The sequence below is a fragment of the Ranitomeya variabilis genome, chromosome 6 (genome assembly GCF_051348905.1).
Source record: "Ranitomeya variabilis isolate aRanVar5 chromosome 6, aRanVar5.hap1, whole genome shotgun sequence".
Lineage (NCBI taxonomy): Eukaryota > Metazoa > Chordata > Amphibia > Anura > Dendrobatidae > Ranitomeya > Ranitomeya variabilis.
The window spans coordinates 501,663,167-501,685,198 of NC_135237.1; the positions used below are offsets into that span (position 1 = coordinate 501,663,167).

The following is a 22,032-nucleotide window of genomic DNA, read 5'->3' on the forward strand; positions in this document are numbered from 1 at the left end:
CTGTATTACTGCCTCAGTAACTTGCACTTCTAGGATATCTGATCCATTTCCTTTGCATGGAGAGGACTGGTCCCACCTGAAATGAAACAACAAACACATGACGTCGCGCCTCATGTAGACTTATTTATATGCCACAGTATAAAGAATGGGTTGTTGTGCAGAATTCTTGTTTAATGGGCACACTACTAGTGACCGTACCGGTAGGAGTTTGCACAAAGGCCAAACACCGGTACACACGGCACCCACCATGACCTGCAGGTCCGGTCTATGGCCCGATGAAGGTGCTGCATCTCACAAATGCCACAAGCGACACTGAAGCTTTCTTACATTCATCACTACAAAGCTGAGAGTCATATAGTCAGTCCTATGGTGAACGCACCGCAACCTTACATCAGGATATAGGGGGGTCCAAGCCTGACAGGGCACACAAGATCTTTATCCTGTGCTCCCTCCAATCTGCCCGGCTTACACTGATTTCTATTCTGATCTACTGTGGAGGAAACTTTCTGTATTAAAAATAATAAAACCGTAGCGCGACCTAAAATGAGGAAAGTTTTCTGCCGTGTTTATTTTTTTTTTTTTTTATAAATTTTGTTTCAAACAGAAGAACAATCATTGAAATCCCGAAACAAATCTAAGGCATTCAAACCCTTCTCAAAATAACTTTATCCAGCAAAGTAAAAAACTAAAAGGGATTTTTCATCATCACAAATGTGGGAATGGACTCTTACTTTTCAACAGATTAAAAAAAAACAAAAAAAAAAAAAAACACTCATGTCGCTTTAGACAGATCTAGATAAAACAGACATATAAAGAGATCGAACCAAAGCAGCCAAGGTTATTAAATATCAACACAAAGTATATACAAAAGGAACAAAATAAATATCTTCACCGTACAGTAACAGAATAGGCACAGAATTCCTATTTTATTATTAAAGTCTGATGAAATGAGCTGGCGGATAACGAGCCGATCACCGTCATCCGCTCACGGATGGTAGATGGCATGCTAGAGTCTGGTCGAGCGATGGGTGTTCTCCAGGTGAGCCGACACAGAGGGGTCCGTGGCATGGTGGAGGCTGGAGACCTGGGAACAGCACATTATATGGTGGATGAGAAATAAGGAGAACTGCATAAAAAGAACGGCACTAAGCTTTACCATCTAAGCAGGATGTTCTCTGCACCAGACCCCACATGTGATAAGACATCTCTATCTACTGCTAACCTTAAGGGGGGGACGTTTAACATGCAGGACCTTTTTAGTCTAAGAATATGAAGTGTTAAAAGCTCCCACCTCGTCTCAACTCAGGGATCACTGGATTACCTCAGATCTTGAGGGATCCCAGGCAGCTCCTTCTGTAAGCCAACCTCTGAAAGTGCAGACAGTGGGGCGCCGTATAGACCACTGGGCGCAGCTTGGGGCACCGTGTAGACCACTGAGCGTCACTTGGGGGCCATGCAGACCACTGGGCGTCACTTGGGGGCCATGCAGACCACTGGGCGTCACTTGGGCGCCATGCAGACCACTGGGCGTCACTTGGGGGCCATGCAGACCACTGGGAGCAGCTTGTTGACTTCCGGCTTTATAGAGAACCTGTCAGCATGATTTAGCAGTGTAAAGTAAAGGCATGGCCATAATGGCGCTGTTATACAGACTAATTTGATACCTTTAAGCCATGTTCCTATCATGACTTATCGGTACAAAAAAATCTGCAACATCTAAATGTATAAGGGTAGGTTTCCACGGTCAGTAAACGCTGCAGGTTTGAAGCGATGTTCATCCGCCGCGGCCAGATGTTACAGCATAGTGGATGGGATTTGCAGAAATCCACTAGTGATGAGCGAATATACTCATTGCTCGAGATTTCTCAAGCACGCTCGGGTGCCCTCCGAGTATTTTTTCAGTGCTCGGAGTTTTAATTTTTAGCGCCACAGCTGAATGATTTACATCGGTTAGCCAGCATAAGTACATGTGGGGGTTGCCTGGTTGCTAGGGAATCCCCACATGTACTTATGCTGGCTAACAGATGTAAATCATTCAGCTGCGGCAATAAAAACTAAATTTAAGAGCACTAAAAATAGGGATTTTTAGGTTACTCACCGTAAAATCCTTTTCTCCGAGACGCTCATTGGGGGACACAGGACTGTGGGTGTATGCTTCGGCTGCCAGGAGGCTGACACTAAGTAAACGTGAAAAAAAAGTTAGCTCCTGCTCCGTAGTATACACCCTGACACTGGCTACCAGAGAATCCAGTTTGGTGCAAAAGCAGTAGGAGAACAAAACGAGAGATAATATAACAGCATAAATACAGAAAACTTATGTCTAGAAAAGGTCCTACTGACTGACAAAATCAACAAAAGCAGCCAGCAGGCTACCAGGGAGGGAGCTGTGTCCCCCAATGAGCGTCTCGGAGAAAAGGATTTTACGGTGAGTAACACACAAATCCCTATTTCTCCTTCGCCTCATTGGGGGACACAGGACTGTGGGATGTCCTAAAGCAGTCCCTGGGAGGGAAATTAACTCACCAGTAATAATTATCCAGATAACGGTTGTCTATAAGTGCGCCACCGCCGCTTGAAGAATCCTTCTACCCAGACTTGCATCTGCAGAGATCTGGGAGTGGACATTATAATGTTTGATAAAAGTATGCAGACTAGACCAGGTCGCAGCTTTGCAAACCTGTTCTGCTGAGGCCTGGTGCCGAATGGCCCAGGAAGCCCCCACTGCTCTAGTGGAATGAGCCTTGATTCCAGCCGGAACGACCACGCCCCTGGTGCGATAGGCCTCCTGAATGGTTGACCGTATCCACCTGGCCAGGGTGGATTTTGAGGCCGCGCAACCCTTCCTGCGACCTTCCGGAAGGACAAACAGAGCATCCGTCTGGCGGAAAGGAGCCGTTCGGGAAATGTATCTCCTCAGCGCTCTCACCAGGTCCAACATATGGAGAGCTTTTTCTACACGGTGCGCAGGCGCCGGGCAAAAAGGAGGAAGAACTATATCCTCATTAATGTGGAATGAGGAAACAACCTTCGGCAAAAAAGAGGGTGCTGGTCTGAGGACTACCTTGTCCTGATGAAAACGTAGAAAGGGGAACGACAGGAGAGGGCTGCCAGCTCTACCCGCCTTATGGAAGCTATGGCCACCAAAAATACAACCTTCCAAGAAAGGAACGTTAAGGAAATATCTTGAAGAGGCTCAAAAGGGGCTTCCTGCAATGCCCTTAAGACCAAATTAAGGTCCCAAGCTTCCAAAGGAGTCATAGGGTATGTGTCCACGTTCAGGATTGCATCAGGAGTTGGTCAGGATTTTTCATCAGTATTTGTAAGCCAAAACCAGGACTGGAACAATTAGAGGAAAAGTATAATAGAAACATATGCACAACTTCTGCATTTATCACCCACTCCTGGTTTTGGCTTACAAATACTGATGAAAAATCCTGACCAAATCCTGATGCAATCCTGAACGTGGACACATACCCTTATAAGGAGGGACCTTATGAGCGACTCCCTGGAAAAAAGTTTTCACCTGACGGTTAGTAGCAATCCTGCGCTGAAAAAGGACCGATAAGGCCGAAATCTGCCTTTTAAGAGGACTTGGAGCAAGCCCTGAATCCAGGCCTGCTTGAAGAAAGGCTAGAATGTTCGGAACGGAAAAACGCAGAGGAGGCAGCTCGCGCTCTCTACACCAAGAAAGGAAAACTTTCCAAGTGTGATGGTAGATTCTGGACGAAACAGATTTACGTGCACTGATCACGGTATTTGCTACCTCTTGGGAGAAGCCTGCCTGAGTTAAAACCCAAGATTCAACGGCCAGGCCGTCAAACGTAGGACCCCTGAGTTCTGGTGGTAAATCGGCCCTTCAGATAGAAGGTCTGGACGATCGGGGAGCTGCCACGGAACTCCGGTGAGAAGCTGTACTAGGTCTGCATACCAGGTCCGTCGTGGCCAATCCGGGGCGATCAGAATAGCAGGTACTCTCTCTGACTTGATTTTCTTGATTACCCTCGGGAGCAGTGCCAGAGGAGGGAACAGATAAGGGAGATGAAATTGGTTCCAAGAGAGTACTAGCGCATCCACGGCGATTGCCTGTGGATCTCGGTACCGAGAGACAAATCTGGGTACCTTGGCATTGCCCTTTGACGCCATTAGATCCACGTCCGGAGTCCCCCAAAGATGGCATATCTGCAGAAATACCTCGGGATGGAGAGACCATTCCCGGATGCCAGACCCTGACTGCTTAGGAAATCTGCCGCCCAGTTTTCTTCACCCGGAATGTGGACAGCCGAAATTACTGAGTGATTTCTCTCTGCCCAGAACAGTATTTGTTTTACTTCCTGCATGGCTGCCTTGCTGCGGGTGACCCCCTGGTGATTTATGTAGGCCACCGCTGTGGCGTTGTCCGATTGAATTCGGACAGGGCGACCCGCCAGAAGATGGTGGAAATGTTGCAAGGCTAGCCGAACTGCCCGAATCTGTAAGAGATTGATGGGGAGGTCTGATTCCCTAGGAGACCAGCGCCCTTGAGCTGTGTGGAGAAAGAACACTGCTCCCCAACCCAGGCGACTGGCATCTGTTGTAACCACTAGCCAATTGGTTGGGGGAAAGGGCTTCCCCCTGATTAGGGATGAGCTGTTTAACCACCAAGAGAGACCCTGCCTGACCTGGAGAGACAACCGAAAACGGCAGTTGAGGGAGAGCGGATTTCTGTCCCAAACTGCAAGGATTGCCTGTTGGAGAGGTCGAAGATGGAGCTGTGCAAATGTTATTGCCTCTATAGTTGCAACCATCTTTCCTAATTCCCTCATGCAGGACCGGATCGTATGAGAGTATGGTTGCTGAAGAATCCTCACTTCCCGCCGAAGGGCTAGGACCTTGTCCTGGGGAAGAATTGATAGGGCTTGAGAGGTGTCGAAGATCATGCCTAGAAATGAGATCCTCCGAGATGGTTGAAGGGATGACTTCCTTAAATTTAGTAGCCAACCTAGACGAGAGAGGGTGTCTAGAGCGATGCCGACATTTTCCCTGCAAGATTGAAAAGTTGGCCCTTTGATCAGAAGATCGTCTAGGTAAGGCAAGACAACTATGCCTCGGGAGTGCAGAATGGATACCACCGTTGACATGACCTTTGTGAACACCCTGCGAGCGGAGGCCAGCCCGAAGGGTAAAGCCGTGAACTGGAAGTGCAGATTGTTTAAGGCAAACCGGAGAAATATTTGATGAGGAGGAAAAAATGGGAATATGTAGGTAGGCATCCTGAATGTCTATTGAGGCCAAGAACTCTCCCTTTTCCAGTGAGGCGATGACTGACCGGAGCGATTCCATCCGAAAGTGACGAACGCGGACAAATCTGTTTAAGAGTTTTAGATCTAGGATAGACCTCACTGTTCCGTCCTTTTTGGGTACTACAAAAAGTTTGGAATAAAAGCCCTGAAACCTTTCCTCCCTTGGAACAGGAGAAATTACTCCGCTGAGACGAAGGGACTCTATGGAATTGTACAGGTCTTGTCGGAGGGACTCGGACCTGGGAAGACGGAATGGGAAGAACCGGGGAGGAGGCTGACAGACCAGCTCCATTTTGTAACCTGAAGATACGAGTTCTCCCACCCACCAGTCGTGGATCACTTGAAGCCAGACCTGGTGAAACAAAAGTAGACGACCGCCTACTCTGTTGGAGGCACTCCGAGGAGGCCTCCAGTCACTTGGCCGAAAACCTTTGAGTCCTAGATCCTCTGGATCTAGTTGACTGGGAACGCATTCTTCCCCCCTGGTTGGCCGTATAAGAGATCCGAACGTCTCGGTCCTGATTGGGTCGACCCGGCGCAGCAGAGCCCGATGTTGGGGCCCATCTAGCATTGCTAAAGGGTCTGAAACGGGCCTGAAATTGGCGGCGAAAAGGCTGTCTAATCCTCTGCTGAGGAAGAGACTTACTCTTCCCTCCTGTGGAGTCCGAAATCAGCTGGTCCAGCTTTTCTCCGAACAAGCGACCTCCCTGATACGGTAGGGTTGTAAGCGATTTTTTAGAGGTAGAGTCAGCCCGCCAAGTTCTTAACCAGAGAGCCCTTCTAATAGCAATAGCATTAGCAGCAGCCGAAGAGGCACAATCTGCAGCATCTAAGGATGCATTAATCAGATAACTACCAGCTAGAGCTATCTGGGATGACATTTCCGCCAATTCTGCTGACAAATCACCTTCTTGAAGAGCCTTTGTTAAAGACTCTGACCAAGACATCATAGCCTTGGCAACCCAAGTTGCCGCAAAAGAAGGGAAAAGTGCCGAACTTGAAGCCTCAAAAACGGAACGAGCCAAGCTCTCTATAAGACGATCCATAGGATCTTTAATCGCCGATCCATTGGGGAGAGATAGCAACGTGTTAGAGGCTAAATGGGACAGCGGAGGATCCACAGCAGGATTCTCTGCCCATTTACTACAAAGCTCAGTAGCAAAGGGATACCTAGCCTTCAGAGCACTTTGCCCCGAAAAGCGCTTGCCCAGGTGCTCCCGGTTACGCCGGATCAGGTCCTCAAATTCAGGGTGAGAGGAAAACACCCTATGGGCCTGTTTGGCCCGCTTAGATGAGACCTTATGATCTGAAGATGAGGCGGGCTAGTCCTCAATTCCCAGGGACTGATTGACAGCCTCAATCAGGCTATCTACCGACTCCTGAAATCCAGGATTTTCAAAATTAAGGGACCCTTCTGACTCAGTCTGTCTCAGCTTCCCCACTCTCTGCTGGGGAAGGAGAACGGGATACAGAGCTCCAGGATGCAGAAGCACCTGAGGGCCTAGAGCGAGCGCGGCCCCTGCAGGCCGAAGGCTCCCGAGACCCCGAGGCCCTTTCCGAGACAGATTGACTGCTGGCCATGACTGCCGGGGTCTGAAGGGATTTAATTGCTTCAGTAAGGGACGCCATGGATTGCGACAAGGACGTAACCCATTCTGGCGGAACTGCCCCAGCCTCGGCTTGGGAGGCAGGAGTCGGAGAGTTTGCTGGGGAGCTGGCAGGGGGAGGGCTCCTGGGCGCGTTAAGAATCGCAGGCCTCACAGAGACGATTACTCTGGGCACGCAGGAATGAGACACGACAAGCTGCACAACCAGTATATAGAACCGTGAGACTTAACCCTTCTAGACATAGTGATCCGTAAAGCTATACCCAGGGCCTGAGACTGGGAAAAAACTTACTGCTTCTGTCAGCAGGAGGGAGAAGCACTTACCCCAGTCCTGTGTCCCCACGGTTACAGCGACGGATCCGAACGCACGATGCGGCAGCCAAATGATGCTGCCTTTATCCTCTTCTGTCAGCAGGCAGCCGACTTCTGGGGGCGGGACCGCCATGCTGCGATGCGGTCTGTAGTAGGCCTGAAGCCGGTGCCTCAATTTTTCCCTGAGAGAGGAAAGGCGGAACCGGAAGTGGACGCGCTGGAGGGGACGGAGCCTAACAGCGCAGTCTGCTGGGCGGAAGTCCGGGCCTGAGCTACCCGGAAGTCCCCATGCCTGCTGGAGACCAGGCAGAGCCTGGGAAAGACCGCGGCGCCGGCCGTACATACCGCCGCAGAGCCGGACGCCGAAAATAGAGACGGCGCCGGTGGCACCGCACTGCCGCAGCGCCGACAGCACAACCACAGCTGAGGCGCCGGCTATCTAAAGTACCGCAGCACCGCAGAGCACCTGCTGACAGAGCTCCAGGTAAAACCACATCAAAAAGATGCATAGTGCACCCTGTCAGGCACCCCCCCCTTGCCCTCCCAGTGTAAATCCAGCAAGGGCGAGGCAAAAGACGGTGCAGGAACCCCATCTCCATAATCTGCCAGGATAAGGAGAGGGACCGTCCACCACCCCATCTATCACCGCATCAGAGCAGGGGTGTAGGAATCAGTGGGGTCACACGGACATCTAAGGGCACCTGTACAGCCTAGGGTCTAAATACCTTAGGGTGGTCAGGGCAAAGTCCGGTGAAGGATCCCACGTAGCGGGAAAGGATACGTTGAGGGATCACACGTGCTTGCCCGTTGATGGTTTGGGGAGATCGGACCCTCAAAAGGGTCCGTCGCCCCCTCAATCCATAGATGATGAAAACAGAGTCCAAAGGATACAGGACCCAGAGGTGTGCCTCCTTGAGACACTAGGCAAAAACTGGATTCTCTGGTAGCCAGTGTCAGGGTGTATACTACGGAGGAGGAGCTAACTTTTTTTCACGTTTACTTAGTGTCAGCCTCCTGGCGGCAGAAGCATACACCCACAGTCCTGTGTCCCCCAATGAGGCGAAGGAGAAAATACTCAGATGACACCCGAGCGTGCTTGAGAAATCTCGAGTAATGAGTATATTCGCTCATCACTAGTGCAGAAGCCTCCAGCGGCCCTGCATATACAGACATGCGGCGAGTGTTTCCAGACCGCAGCATGTCTATTCATCTTGTGGAGACGCTCAGTTTCCGCAGGATAAATATCACCAGTCCAATGTATAGGATGCGGTGATTCCGCACGGTTTAATGACCACATGCGGAATCACCGGCGTTCAAAAGCCGGCAGAGCTTTGGACGGAGCGGATGTGTGCTGTATCCAAAGCGCTGCCGGTTTCTGCCAGTGGAAACATACACTAAAATAGTGAAAACACAGACAGCCGTCAGTCACTGATCGGAACGCCCACTGGACCAAAAATGTTGGAACGAGCAGACATGTAAAATGATTAAGACACAGGTTCTATGGAATCAATCTACTCAGAATCTCCTCCTCTATAACATGGTGCCTGCAGATTCTGCAGATTAGTCTGCATTTTCATGGTAAAAGAAGTTTTAAAGTTTATTGACAAAACTTTGAGCATGCTAAATTTTACAATTCTGGCCACTGTCACTTTATGAGGTTATCACTCTGGAACGCTTCAACGTATCCCAAAGATTCTGAGAAAGTTTATTCATGACATATTGTACTTCATGATAGTGGTAAAAATTCTTCGATATGACTTGTGTTTATTTTTGGAAAAATAGAAATTTGGTAAAAATTTTCAAACTTCATTTTTATGCCCTTAAATTAGTCATGTCACATAAAATAGTTAATAAATAACATTTCCCACATATCTACTTTACATCAGCAACATTTAAAAAAAAAAAATTGTTAGGAAGCTATAAGGGCTAAAAGTTGACCAGCGATTTCTCATTTTTCCAACAACATTTAGATAAAAAAAAAAAAATGTTTTTTTTTTTTTTAGGGACCACCTCACAATTCAAGCGACTGAGGGATCTTGATGACAGAAAATACCCAAAAGTGACACCATTCTAAAAACTACACCCCTCAAGGTGCGCAAAACCACATTCAAGAAGTTTATTAATAGTGTCGAGCCACCCCCCCCAGTGTTCGAGTTCGGTTCTTCAAATTGGGGCGTGTTCAACGAATGTTCGTCGAACGTTCAACGAACACCGCCGAACCCCATTGAAACCAATGCCAGGCAAACATAGAAAACACATAGAAAACACCTTAAAAAGGTGTCCAAAAGCTGACAAACTGCTCAGAAGACCCAAACAAGCACATGGAAAAGTCAAAAGTACATATAGTCATGCGAAAAAAAAGAGGTGGAGGAGTAAAAGGAGGAGGAGACACAGATATAGGCATGTCATGCCCTTCTAAAGTCAAGAAAGGCTGGAGTAAAAATCTAAAATCAGCCTACCAACACCCAGACGTCGTGACAAAATTTTTTTAAAAAAAAATATCTTTAGGTAGAGTGGTGGCAGGTCCATTCAGAACTTTTTTTTTTATTTTTTATTTTTTTAAATCAAATAGATTTTTATTAAGAATAACATTACATTTTACATGTGACATCCTTGTTTACATTTCAAATTTTTAACAGTGTCAAACCCCATTATCCCCAACTTATCCCCTCCTTCCAGTAGACAGCTCACATCTTTTATTACCGCTTCCTCAAGCGAGACATAATATATCTTATCACAATTAAGACAGCATATATAGTATTTCTTCCATCCACAGGCCCTCAACCTCCTTGCCCCCTTTACCCAGCTTCAGCCCATTTCAAGCCACAAAGACCACAGTTTGTCAAACATTTCCCCTTTCGCTCTTTTCTTATAGACCCCTTTTTCCAATGCCAGACCCTGCTTCACATATTGAAGGTATTCTCCTCTTGTGGGCGGTTCCTCCTTTATCCAATTTCTCGCTATTACCTTTCGGGCCATATACAATAATCTGGCAATATCTTCAGGGTGTTGTCCACTCCAATCTCATCTACATCAGGGGTGTCAAACTGCATTCCTCAAGGGCTGCAAACAGGTCATGTTTTCAGGATTTCCATGTATTGCACAGGTGATCATTTAATCACCTGCACAGAATGATTCCAGCACCTTGTGCAATGAGAAGGAAATCTTGAAAACACGCATGGTTTGAGGCCCTCGAGGAATGCAGTTTGACACCCCTGATCTACATAACCCAGCAAACACACCACCGGTTCCCTTGGTATCGAGCATCTATACGCTCCTTCAACACGACTCAGAACCACCAACCAAAAAGCAGCCAATCTCGGACACGTCCACATCATGTGAAATATTCCAGTATTTTCATTCTTAAGGCCCCGTCACACACAGCGACGCTGCAGCGATACAGACAACGATGCTGATCGCTGCAGCGTCGCTGTTTAGTCGCTGTGTGGTCGCTGGGGAGCTGTCACACAGACCGCTCTCCAGCGACCAACGATGCCGAGGTCCCGGGTAACCATCGGGTTGCTAAGCGCAGGGCCGCGCTTAGTAACCCGATGTTTACCCTGGTTACCAGCGGAAAAGTAAAAAAAACAAACAGTACATACTCACCTTCGCGTCCCCCAGCGTCCGCTTCCTTCACTGACTGAGCGCCGGCCATAACAGCAGAGCGGTGACGTCACCGCTGTGCTGTACTTTCATTTTACGTCCGGATCTCAGTCAGTGCGGGAAGCGGACGGCTAGGGACCTGACGGACACCGGAATGTGAGTATGTACTGTTTTTTTTTTTTTACATTTACGATGGTAACCAGGGTAAACATCGGGTTACTAAGCGCGGCCCTGCGCTTAGTAACCTGATGTTTACCCTGGTTACCAGTGAAGACATCGCTGAATCCGTGTCACACACACCGATTCAGCGATGTCAGCGGGACCTCAACGACCAAAAAAAGGTCCAGGCCATTCCGACACGACCAGCGATCTCACAGCAGGGGCCTGGTCGCTGGTACGTGTCAAACATAGCGATCTCGCTATGTGAGACGGGGCCTTTACACCTCGGGCATTCAGAATTAGCTCGCAACCCTGCTCTATGCAATACTTCCGGAGATTTGTACACTCTGGGTATTATATAAAACTGCTACAGCCTATACGGTTCACTCAGTGACAGCCTTGGAACCCAATCCAGCACAGACTCCCACGTTTCATCCTCCAGAGGGCCCAGCTCCCTTTCCCACCTAATTCTCGCATTTATCGGGAATCCCAATAGGTACGTATGTAGCAAACCTTTATATAAAGTGGAAATGAACCCCCTCCCATTCAGAACACTTTCCTTAGAAGACGTAGTGGTATCCCCATTGGGAGTCATGCCAAAAAAGGAACCCAATACATTCAGACTAATCCACCATTTGTCATATCCAAGGGGCAGGTCAGTAAATGACAACAGACAAGGAACCAAGTACAGTACTATGTACTGTACCTCCTTTGATGAGGCAATCAGGCGAGTCAAGAAGTTGGGAAGGGGCACCCTAATGGCCAAAAGACATTGAGGGGGAGTTCCGGTTACTACCTGTGCCTCCGAATTGTGTCCACCTATTGGGCTTATGTGAAGGAGCATGCTACATAGATCGCTGTTTGCCCATGGGGTGCTCCATATCCTGCTCACTATTTGAGGCGATTAGTTGCTTCCTCGAATGGGTCGTCATGGACGTTTCTAAGGGGGCACATATTATCCATTTCCTTGATGACTTCTTATGCCTGGGCCCTAAAATTTTTCCCCACAGTGTGAATACACGCGGTAGTCCACCTATGAGAAGAGAGCTGGAGGGAGAGCGGACACCCCAGAGCCGAGGGGTTAGGTTGAGAAAGGAAGAAGGCGGTGTTGCTTGCTTCATGGGTGGGGTACTCTGCTGAGTAGCACAAAATGCTACTAGGCCCAAAAAGGATTTCCTGGGCTAGATGTAGTTAAAAATTATTCATTAGATAAACAGGTGGTATAGCTTGCTTCATGGGTGGGCTACTCTGCTGACTAGCAGACACTGAAGCTTTGGAGCAGACCTCTGAATCCCAGGCCATAGTATGAGTAAACAGCTCTGCAGACTCAACCATCTGTGTTACCCCAAGCCATAGTGTATGTCGTTTCCAAAGGTTAAAAGGGGGGGGGGGGGGGGCGACCCCGCCCACCTGGTATTGATGATGTCAACGTCATGTAAAACACAGCAAGGGGACTCCCAAAAAAAGTTTCCATTTTTTCCCAAAATTGGGGCACAGACACCACTTAAGTGGCATCAATTTCGCCAGAGTTTCTTAAAATAGTTGGTGAGGTGATTTTCTAAAAATCATCAAGCTTTAAGTCTCCCCAGGGTGACACAGGGGTAGAAGAGTCCTTGCGGATCCAGAATTTGTTCATCTTGATGAACGTTAGTCTGTCTACATTGTCACTGGACAGCCGCGTGCGCTTATCTGTCAGCACACCACCAGCAGCGTTCAGAGAGAACGCTGGCTGTGGGGCACGACAAGATCTCCAAGGCGTGAGTGGCGAACTCAGGCCATTTTTCCAGATTGGAAGCCCAAAATGGGCAAGGGTCCAGTTCCACAGTCATGGCATCGATGTTAACTTGGAGATACTCCTGTACCATCCTCTCTAGGCGTTGGCTATGCGTCAGACTTCTCGTCTCCTGTGGCCTTGCAAAGGATGGTCTAAAAAATTCTTGAAAGGATTGGAAAAAAATTGCTGTTACCTCCAGATATGATGTTACTGTTAAGCTATGTGCACACGTTCAGGATTTCTTGCAGAAATTTCCTGAGCAAAACAGGACATTTTCTGCAAGAAATCCACATGCGTTTTTCTTGCATTTTTACCGCGTTTTTTTGCGGATTTTTCCAGAGGTTCCCAATGCAATAATACAGTGGGAAATCCGCAAAAAAATCAGCAAAATTAATGAACATGCTGCGGTTTTACCGCGATGTGCACAAAAATTATGGAATGCATTCTAAATGATGGGATGCATAATGTATGCGTTTTTTTCGCGTTTTTATAGCGAAAAATCTGCAACGTGTGCACACAGCCTTACGGTTTGAGTGATGACTCGAGTTCCACGGTTGGCAAGTTAGAACTCAGATTCACTAAGTGCACCACTGGTGTTTTGTGGAAAAGCAGATGTAAGATTCTGTAACAGTCTCTGCTGATACTCCTGCATGCGTGAATCCCTTTCTATGGCAGGAATTATTTCGCCAAATTTGCTTTTGTACCGGGGATCTAAGAGTGTGGCAACCCAGTAGTTGGTATTACTTCGGATTCTGACAATCCGAGGGTCATGTTGCAGGTAGTGCAGCAAGAAGATACTCATGTGTCTTGCGCATTCCAGGAGGACCAAGTCCTTGTTGTCTTGGTGGCGGCGAGGTGAGAATCATGCTTCCTTCCTCTGCCCTCTCCCCACAACCTCGCACAACAGAAATTTGATCAAGGTCTCCCTCATCTGATGAGCCTTCCATGCCCAGCGCCAGTTAATCCTCCACTTCTTCCTCGCCTCCTGCACCTTCCTCAACAGTTTGGCTGCTACCATGCGCCCTAAGTAATCCCTCTCCCCCACCCTCCAATGCTAGCCGCATTGATGCTGCCGACCGTCTGGACCTTGGAGATAGTATCCCTTCTGCATACGACTCTCCTGTTCCTCCTCCTCCTCTTCTTGTTCCACCACCTGACTCCGAATACTGTTTAAGGTGTGCTCCAGCATGTAAATGACCGGAATAGTCATGCTGATAATGGCATAGTCAGCACTAAACCTCTTTGTCGCTATTTCAAAACTGTGCAGAAGGGTGCATAGGTCCCTGATCTGAGACCACTCCTGCAGCGTGATTTGCCCCACCTCTGGATCTCGTTGGCCCAGGGTATACATCATAACGTATTCCACAGGGCTCGTCGGTGCTGCCACAGTCACTGCAACATGCGCAGAGTTGAATTCCCCGTGTGGGCACATCGCATTTCAACCGGTGAACTGGCAGGCCCAACGACTTCTGTATTGATGTAAGTCATTGAGCTGCGGGATGCGAACGGCGGACGTGAGCACACAGCGACCGTGCCCTCTGCAGAAGCCCATCTAGTCCAGGATAGTTGGATAAAAATTGCTGGACAACCAGGTTCAAAACATGAGCCATACAAGGCACGTGTGTGACATTGCCCCGGCAAAGGGCCACACCCAGGTTTGCAGCATTGTCGCACACGGCCTTCCCTGGCTGCAGGTTCAGCGGAGACTACCATTGATGGAACTCGGTCTCCAGAGCTGACCACAACTCCTCAGCTGTGTGACTCACATTTCCCAGACATTTCAAGGTAAACACCGCCTGATGCCGTTGAGCCCTGGTGACAGCATAGTAAGGAGGTGTGCAGGATTCCTTCTGCGCAGTTAAAACGCGGGTGGCATTACCAGACAGGCTTTGGGAGCAGGAGGAGGACTGAGAGGAGGTTGAGGAGGCAGAAGCATTGGAGGAACTTCTAGATACAAAGGATGGACGAGCAACTCGTGGGGACGGCAAGACTTGGACAGCAGTCCCTTCTCCTGATGTCACCATAGTTACCCAGTGACCAGGCACCGACATGTAACGCCCCTGTCCATGTCTACTCGTCCAAGTGTGGTGAAATGCACCCTGTCACACACAGTTTCTCAAGCAAGCAGTGATGTTGTGTGCGACATGCTTGTGTAGCGCAGGCACAGCTTTCTGTGAGAAGTAGTGGCGACTGGGCATCTGGTACTGGGGCACTGCGAAGGACATAAGGTCTCGAAAATTCTCTGTGTCCACCAGGCGGGAAGGCAGCATTTCTGTAGCCAATAGCTTGCAGATGGTGAAATTCAACCTCTTAGCTTTGTCATGGCTAGAAGGAAATGGTCTTTTACTTGTCCACATCTGAGGGACCGAGGGTTGGCCGCCGTGCTTAAACGGGGTTGAGTAGGGTGTCCCCGGCAAACTGATGGTCTGTGAGGAAGGTGTAGGCGGTGATATGTTGCCTTGATCAAAATGTGGTCTCGATGTCGGAGAGCGCTCAACACCAGCAGGTGTTTCCACTTGCAAATTTACTGACGACCTGTCAATCACACTGACTGTTGCGGGTAAAGAGGTGGAAGGTCTGCGTCAAAAACTATGTGCGACTGCTGTCCCCACAGTCACAGAGGATAAAGAGGCCGCGGATGCACTTGATGGGGCAGACAGTGGTTGGCCCGGCCCACTAGGCTGCATTGTAGCACAGTGAGCTTCCCACTGCAACTTATGCCTCATATCCAAGTGACGGTTCATGCATGAAGTACTCAAACTAGTTATTTTTTGGCCTCTACTGAGATTTTGGTGACAAATCTTACAGACAACATGAGTTGGGTCATCCTTTGCGATCTCAAAAAATGCCCAGGCTATGCCCGGCTTAGAGCCCGTGCGACCCGAAGAGCCACCACGACTTGTGCTCAGAGGCACAGTTGTGGTTGAGGATGCAGTTACTGACGTGCTTCCAGTACTCCGTCTCTGTCCAGGAAGGCGCAACCTAACCTCGTCGTCACTAGCATCCTCTTCCACCTCCTCTGCTGACCTCATGGACTAGCGGACTGTGGGTTGACAGTAGGTGGGGTCTCCAACCTCTTCCTGCCCTGACCGAAAAGTCACGTTTTCGTTCCAATCAGGTATCTCAGTCTCATCATCATCTTCCTCATTGTCTCCACCAACAGGAGTTACAGTTTGGGAACGAGGGTCTACATTATGCTCAGAACTTTCTTCATCTGGGCCTGGATCCGAATCACAAGGATTCTGGGCATCAGTGAAGATCATTTCCTCGTCTGAAGTCACAGAAGCTCTGGAGCAGATTCCCAGGCTATAGTATGAGTAAACAGCTCTACAGACTCAACCATCTGTATTACCCCATACTCAGACGGGCAGCTGGAGACTTGGGAGCTGTGAGGAAGCAAGTGCGATTGGGGTGACACCTCTGAGGAGTGGAGTATTTGTGATGTTGAAGTTGAGGTGGAGGACAGCCCACTTGAACAAGCACTTGATATCCATTCAAGCACCTGCTGTTTTTGTGCCTCATCTGGAATTTTTGGCAATGCTTTTAAGAAAGGGATCATATCAGGTTGTCCACGAAAAGAAGTAGACATCTTACTTTGGCTGGAAGATGGTCTTTCTTCTGCAGATGTTACTGTTGCTTTACCACCTACCCCACGGACACAACCTTTTTTTCCCCTTTCCAACACGCCTATTCCCCTTTCCACCAGCAGCAGGCCTTTTGCCACTCATTTTGGTGCTTTACTAATTGGCAACTCTGTAGTTGTTGGAACAAAAAACGATGGATGGAAACCGAGAAGAGCTGAGTGGCCAAACTGTGCTCCTAGGCCCAAAACGATTTACTGGGTTAGATGCAGTAAAAATTTAGATACACAGGCGGTGTAGCTAGCTTCACAGGCGAGCTACTCAGATGACTATCAGACAATGCTACTAGCCCAAAAGGATTGGCTGAGCTAGATTACACCAAATGCTGTGACTAACACTTGCACAGCAGTGGCACAGACCTGCCTGGCAAAAAGTGCTATGAACTGCTGTAACCTACCCTGAAAAGGGCTGATATTACAACTAGTCCCGACTCCCTAAACCTATCTCTCAGAAAATTTGCTCCCAAAAAACACTTAGTCTGTATAGCGCCCACAGCAGCAGCTGTGCCGTCTAACACTAAGCTGCAGCAGTGAGGAAATGGTGGCGACAGGGCAAATGGCTGGTTCTTATAGGGGAAGGACATGTAACATACACAGCCAATGACACATGCCCTTGCTTGTGTGCATCACATGCACATTGCTGTGTGTGCGCTCTGCTGATAGGCTGAGAGACTGCACCGTCCCTCTGTAAATGCAGGAAAGAGAAAAAAAAAAAAAAAAAAAGGAGATCGGCGTTATTTCAGCACAGATCTATCCCCCGCCCCCCCAACCCCCCCACTATACACTGAAACAGTTCATTAACAATTATAAATAATTTTAAGCAAATAGTTCGACGAACGACTCGAACATCGCCCAAAACAGCTCGAATTTGAAATTGGTGAACAGTTCGACTAGAACACCGCTCATCTCTAGTTATTAACCCTTCAGGTTCTCAGGAGAACTGAAGCAATGTGGAAGGAAAAAAATGAACATTTAATTTTTCACAAAAAAAATGGGGGTAAATCTATTGTTTGGGTGCACGGCAGGGCTCGGAAGGGAAGGAGCGCCATTTATCTTTTTGAATGTAAAATTTGCTGGAATAATTAGCGGATGCCATGTCGCTTTTAGGCTAAGTGCACACGTTGCAGAATTTCCGCGGCAATTCTGCAACTCCTGCCATGGGTCTTTATCTACTGCTAACCTTTAAAAGGGGGACGTTTAACATGTAGGATCTTTTTAGTCTAAGCATATGAAGTGTTAAAAGCTCCCATCTCGTCTCAACTCAGGGATCACTGGATTACCTCAGATCTTGAGGGATCCCAGGCAGCTCCTTCTGTAAGCCAACCTCTGAAAGTGCAGACCATGGGGCGCCGTATAGACCACTGGGCGCAGCTTGGGGCGCCGTGCTGACCACTGAGCGTCACTTGGGGGCCATGCAGACCACTGGGCGTCCCTTGGGGGCCATGCAGACCACTGGGCGCAGCTTGTTGACTTCCTGCTTTATAGAGAACCTGTCAGCATGATTTAGCAGTGTAAAGTAAAGGCATGGCCATAATGGCGCTGTTATACCGACTAATTTGATACCTTTAAGTTACCGTATGTTCCCTTCATGAGTTTTAGTGAGTTTTTTATGCAGAGTGTTTAAAAAAAAAAAGCAAGTAACCAATTTGACTTAAGTGTAAAAAATCTGCAACATCTAAATGTATAAGGGTAGGTTTGCATGGTCAGTAAACGCTGCGGGTTTGACGCGGCATTCATCCGCAGCAGCCAGATGTTACAGCATAGTGAATGGGATTTGAAGAAATCCCATCTCCAATATGCGTGCAGACGCCTCCAGCGGCCCTGCGTAAACAGACGTGCGGCGCGTCTCTCCAGACCGCAGTATGTCTATTTATCTTGTGGAGACGCTCAGTTTCCGCAGGATAAATATCACCAGTCCAATGTATAGGATGCGGTGATTCGAAAGGTTCAGTTAACACAGGCGGAATCACCGGCGTTCAAAAGCCGGAAGCACTTTGGACGGAGCGGACGTGTGCTGTATCCAAAGCGCTGCCGGTTTCTGCCAGAGGAAACATACACTAAAATAGTGAAAAAACAGAGCCATCAGTCACTAATAGGAAAGCCCACTGGACCAAAAATGTTGGAACGAGCAGACACGTAAAATGATTAAGACACAGGTTCTATGGAATCAATCTACTCAGAATCTCCTCCTCTATAACATGGTGCCTGCAGATTCTGCAGATTAGTCTGCATTTTCATGGTAAAAGTAGTTACTAGTACGGCGCATGTCATGTCTCCCCCTTTGATGTGGGCTCCAGTGGAGATCCCACATCAAAGTCGCGACATGTCAGCTGTTTTGTACAGCTGACATGTGCGCGCAATAGCCATAAACTGTTAAATGCCGCTGTCAAACGCTGACAGCGGCATTTAACTACCGCTTCCGGCTGCAAATGCGCTCATCACCGACCCCCATCACAGGATCGGGGGTCGGCGATGCGTCAGGATGGTAACCATAGAGGTCCTTGAGACCTCTATGGTTACTGATGCCGGCCTGCTGTGAGCGCCCCCTGTGGTCGGCACTCATAGCAAGCCTGCATTTCAGCTGATCTGATGATCGCTGCTATGTAGCTGAGCTAATCGAGTGGTGTCAGCTTCTAGTCTCCCAATGAGGCTATTGGAGCATGGCAAAAGTTAAAAAAATAAAAATAAAAAATATATATATATATTTATATATATATAGTCACTGTTGCCTTTCTATCAGCTCGAACCAGTCTGCCCATTCTCCTCTGACCTCTGGCATCAACAAGGCATTTCCGCCCACAGAACTGCCGCTCACTGGATTTTTTTTCTTTTTCGGACCATTCTCTGTAAACCCTAGAGATGGTTGTGCGTGAAAATCCCAGTAGATCAGCAGTTTCTGAAATACTCAGACCAGCCCTTCTGGCACCAACAACCATGCCACGTTCAAAGGCACTCAAATCACCTTTCTTCCCCATACTGATGCTCGGTTTGAACTGCAGGAGATTGTCTTGACCATGTCTACATGCCTAAATGCACTGAGTTGCCGCCATGTGATTGGCTGATTAGAAATTAAGTGTTAACAAGAAGTTGGACAGGTGTACCTAATAAAGTGGCGAGTGAGTGAGTGTATATATATATATATATATATATATATATATATATATATATATATATATATATATATATATATATATATATATATATATATATATATTCGTAGTGAGAAAAAAAATTTGAAACGCCAGAATTACGTTTTTTTGGTCGCTGGGACATTTTAATGCAATGCTATAACGGGCGATCAAAAGAACGTATCTGCACAAAAGTGGTATCAATAAAAACGTCAGCTCGGCACGCAAAAAATAAGCCCTCACCCGACCCCAGATCATGAAAAAGGTGTTTGTTTTTTTTGTTTGTTTTTTTTAGCAAAGTTTTGAATTTTTTTTCACTACTTAGATAAAAAATAACCTAGACATGTTAGGTGTCTATGAACTCGTAATGACCTGGAGAAGTGTGATATTGCAATTTTTTTTGGCAATTTCACCACACTTGTACTAGAAAACGGGAAAAAAATTCCAAGACATGGTAAAACCAATGGCTGTGACCCCAGATGACGTAGCGGTCACACAGGTCATTTTCGCAAGGCATTACTGGGAACTGGAGCATCGCGAGCAGCGGGAAGGCTGCGGGGGGCCGCCGGAAGGTGAGAATGTCACTATTTTTTATTTTAATTCTTTTTTTTCTTTTTTAACAATTATATGGTTCCCAGGGCTTGGAGGATAGTCTCCTCTCCTCTACCCTGGGTACCAACCGCACATGATCCGCTTACTTCCCGCATGGTGGGCATAGCCACATGCGGGAAGTAAGTGGATCAATGCATTCCTATGTGTGCGGAATCCCTGGGATTCCGCACAAAGAATGAACATGCTGCGTTTTTTTCCGGAATGCGATTCCGCCGCGGAAAAAAACGTGCACAAAAATTGCGGATTGCATTTTAATAAATAGGATGCTTAATGTAAGCGGTTTTTTAGCGAAAGAACTTGGAAAAAAAAAAAGCGAAAAAACATGAATGTGTGCACATAGCCGTAGAGAGCCCCTGATGTGTCTAAACAGTGGAAACCCCTCACCAGTGACCCCATTTTGGAAATGCTCCTCAGGGATTTTATCCAGGGGTATATAGTGAGCATTTTGAACCCACAGGTACGACACAGAATTTGAGAACATTAGGTTGTCACATTGAATATGTTATTAGTGTTGAGCGCAAGTGCTCGCTACTCCAGTTTGCATTGGGTGCTTGGGTAATCACCAAATATTGCGGGTGCTCAAGTGACATGCTCGAGACCCTAATCCACGATGCTCTGTGCTATCCGATGCTTTATCGGATAGCACTAGCTCCAATAAATTATCGCTGCATGGTGTCATTGGCAGTGTATATCGGGCAGCGAGCACCAATACAAGTCTATGCATGCATGCCAAACATCAGACTGCACTCCATTGTCATCCGAGTGCAGCCTGATATACGTCGGCTCACTGACAGAATGGAGAAATTAAGCACTTGGCTGTCCCATGGAGTGGACGAATGGAGGAAAGGTCACGCATTTAAACCTCCAAATCATTCGAAAATGGACAGCAGAACTCCATTCTTATAGTCCCAGGGAATAACACTTCTTGAAAATAACCCTTAATATGTCTGTCCTTCGCACAGATTTTTTTTTTATTATTGCTCATTTGCTTTCATTTTGTTGCTGCAGAGCATCTGTAGGTCCCTATATTTAGCAAAGTCATCTGCAAAAATGTTATAAATGAGTCAGATGTGCTTGCTGTCCACCTCCCTTTCCTCAGTGTAAGGACTCATTCACACAACCATATTTTTGGCCGGTATGCAGTCCATGAAAAGAAAACTCGGACCAGTGTTAGGAGGGAAAGCACACGAGGCACAGAAGAGAAGCCGTGCTGATATACAAATTAAGCCAGCAGCATTTTGGAGACCCCATAGCATCAGCCTCTACAGAGAGTGGAAAATGATAGAGAAAATGGTTCAAGGCACCAGAAAATGACCAAAATAGATACTGGACCTGGTAAAGTTGGAGGACAGGCAAAACATCCAATCATGGTGTTTCTTTATTGGCAGGAGCAGTCAGACTTGTGGGGAACAGAACATTTCCTGGATACCGACCAGGATTATACATTAGTCCTAGAACTTACCGGGTCCTGAACAATAATGGGAAGATCCGGCAAATACTTCGGCTTCGTTTTGCTCACAGACAAGTTCGATATTTGCATCAAGACGTCTCTGCTGTATGTGATTCTGCCTGCACACAGAAAGACACGGATGGGTAAGAAACAGAATAAATTCCCATTGCTAACAAACCCAATTTGCAATGGGGGCTGAATAGTTTTGATTTCGGCTGTATGTCTCCCACTGGGAAATCTCATTTGGGCCTTCCAGACCGTTGCTAAAGCCTTCGCATAAGCAGCACATTACCTTTAATGCCATCTTTGCATTGATCGGTAAGTTTAGCTTGCGAGGTCAACGTGAATATGGCACCTGCAAAACAAACACTGAAAGTCGCTTTATCATATCCATGCTTCCTCAATCGTGGACCCCCGTGCTGTGATGTTCAGTGGGTGCAGGACCTTGGATAATGAAGCCTCCATCTG

General features: G+C 47.6%; 1 protein-coding gene across 10 annotated transcripts in view; it reads right to left on the minus strand.

Moving 5' to 3' along the window:
- Positions 1 to 539: 539 nt before the first annotated feature.
- Positions 540 to 22,032, minus strand: part of C6H8orf88 (chromosome 6 C8orf88 homolog) — a 59,093-nt gene continuing 37,600 nt past the window's right edge. For 4 of the 10 annotated variants that reach the window (XM_077270814.1, XM_077270810.1, XM_077270813.1 and 1 more), the window contains exons 3-7: positions 21,857 to 21,919; positions 21,577 to 21,683; positions 17,655 to 17,864; positions 1,322 to 1,591; positions 540 to 1,084 (exon numbers count right to left, since the gene is read on the minus strand). In XM_077270814.1, coding sequence (XP_077126929.1) covers positions 1,007 to 1,084; positions 1,322 to 1,591; positions 17,655 to 17,864; positions 21,577 to 21,683; positions 21,857 to 21,919 — 728 coding nt within the window. In that variant the 3' untranslated portion in view covers positions 540 to 1,006. The remainder of the gene's footprint in view (positions 1,085 to 1,321; positions 1,592 to 17,654; positions 17,865 to 21,576; positions 21,684 to 21,856; positions 21,920 to 22,032) is intronic. The other 6 variants (XM_077270817.1, XM_077270812.1, XM_077270816.1 and 3 more) reach the window with 4 other exon arrangements.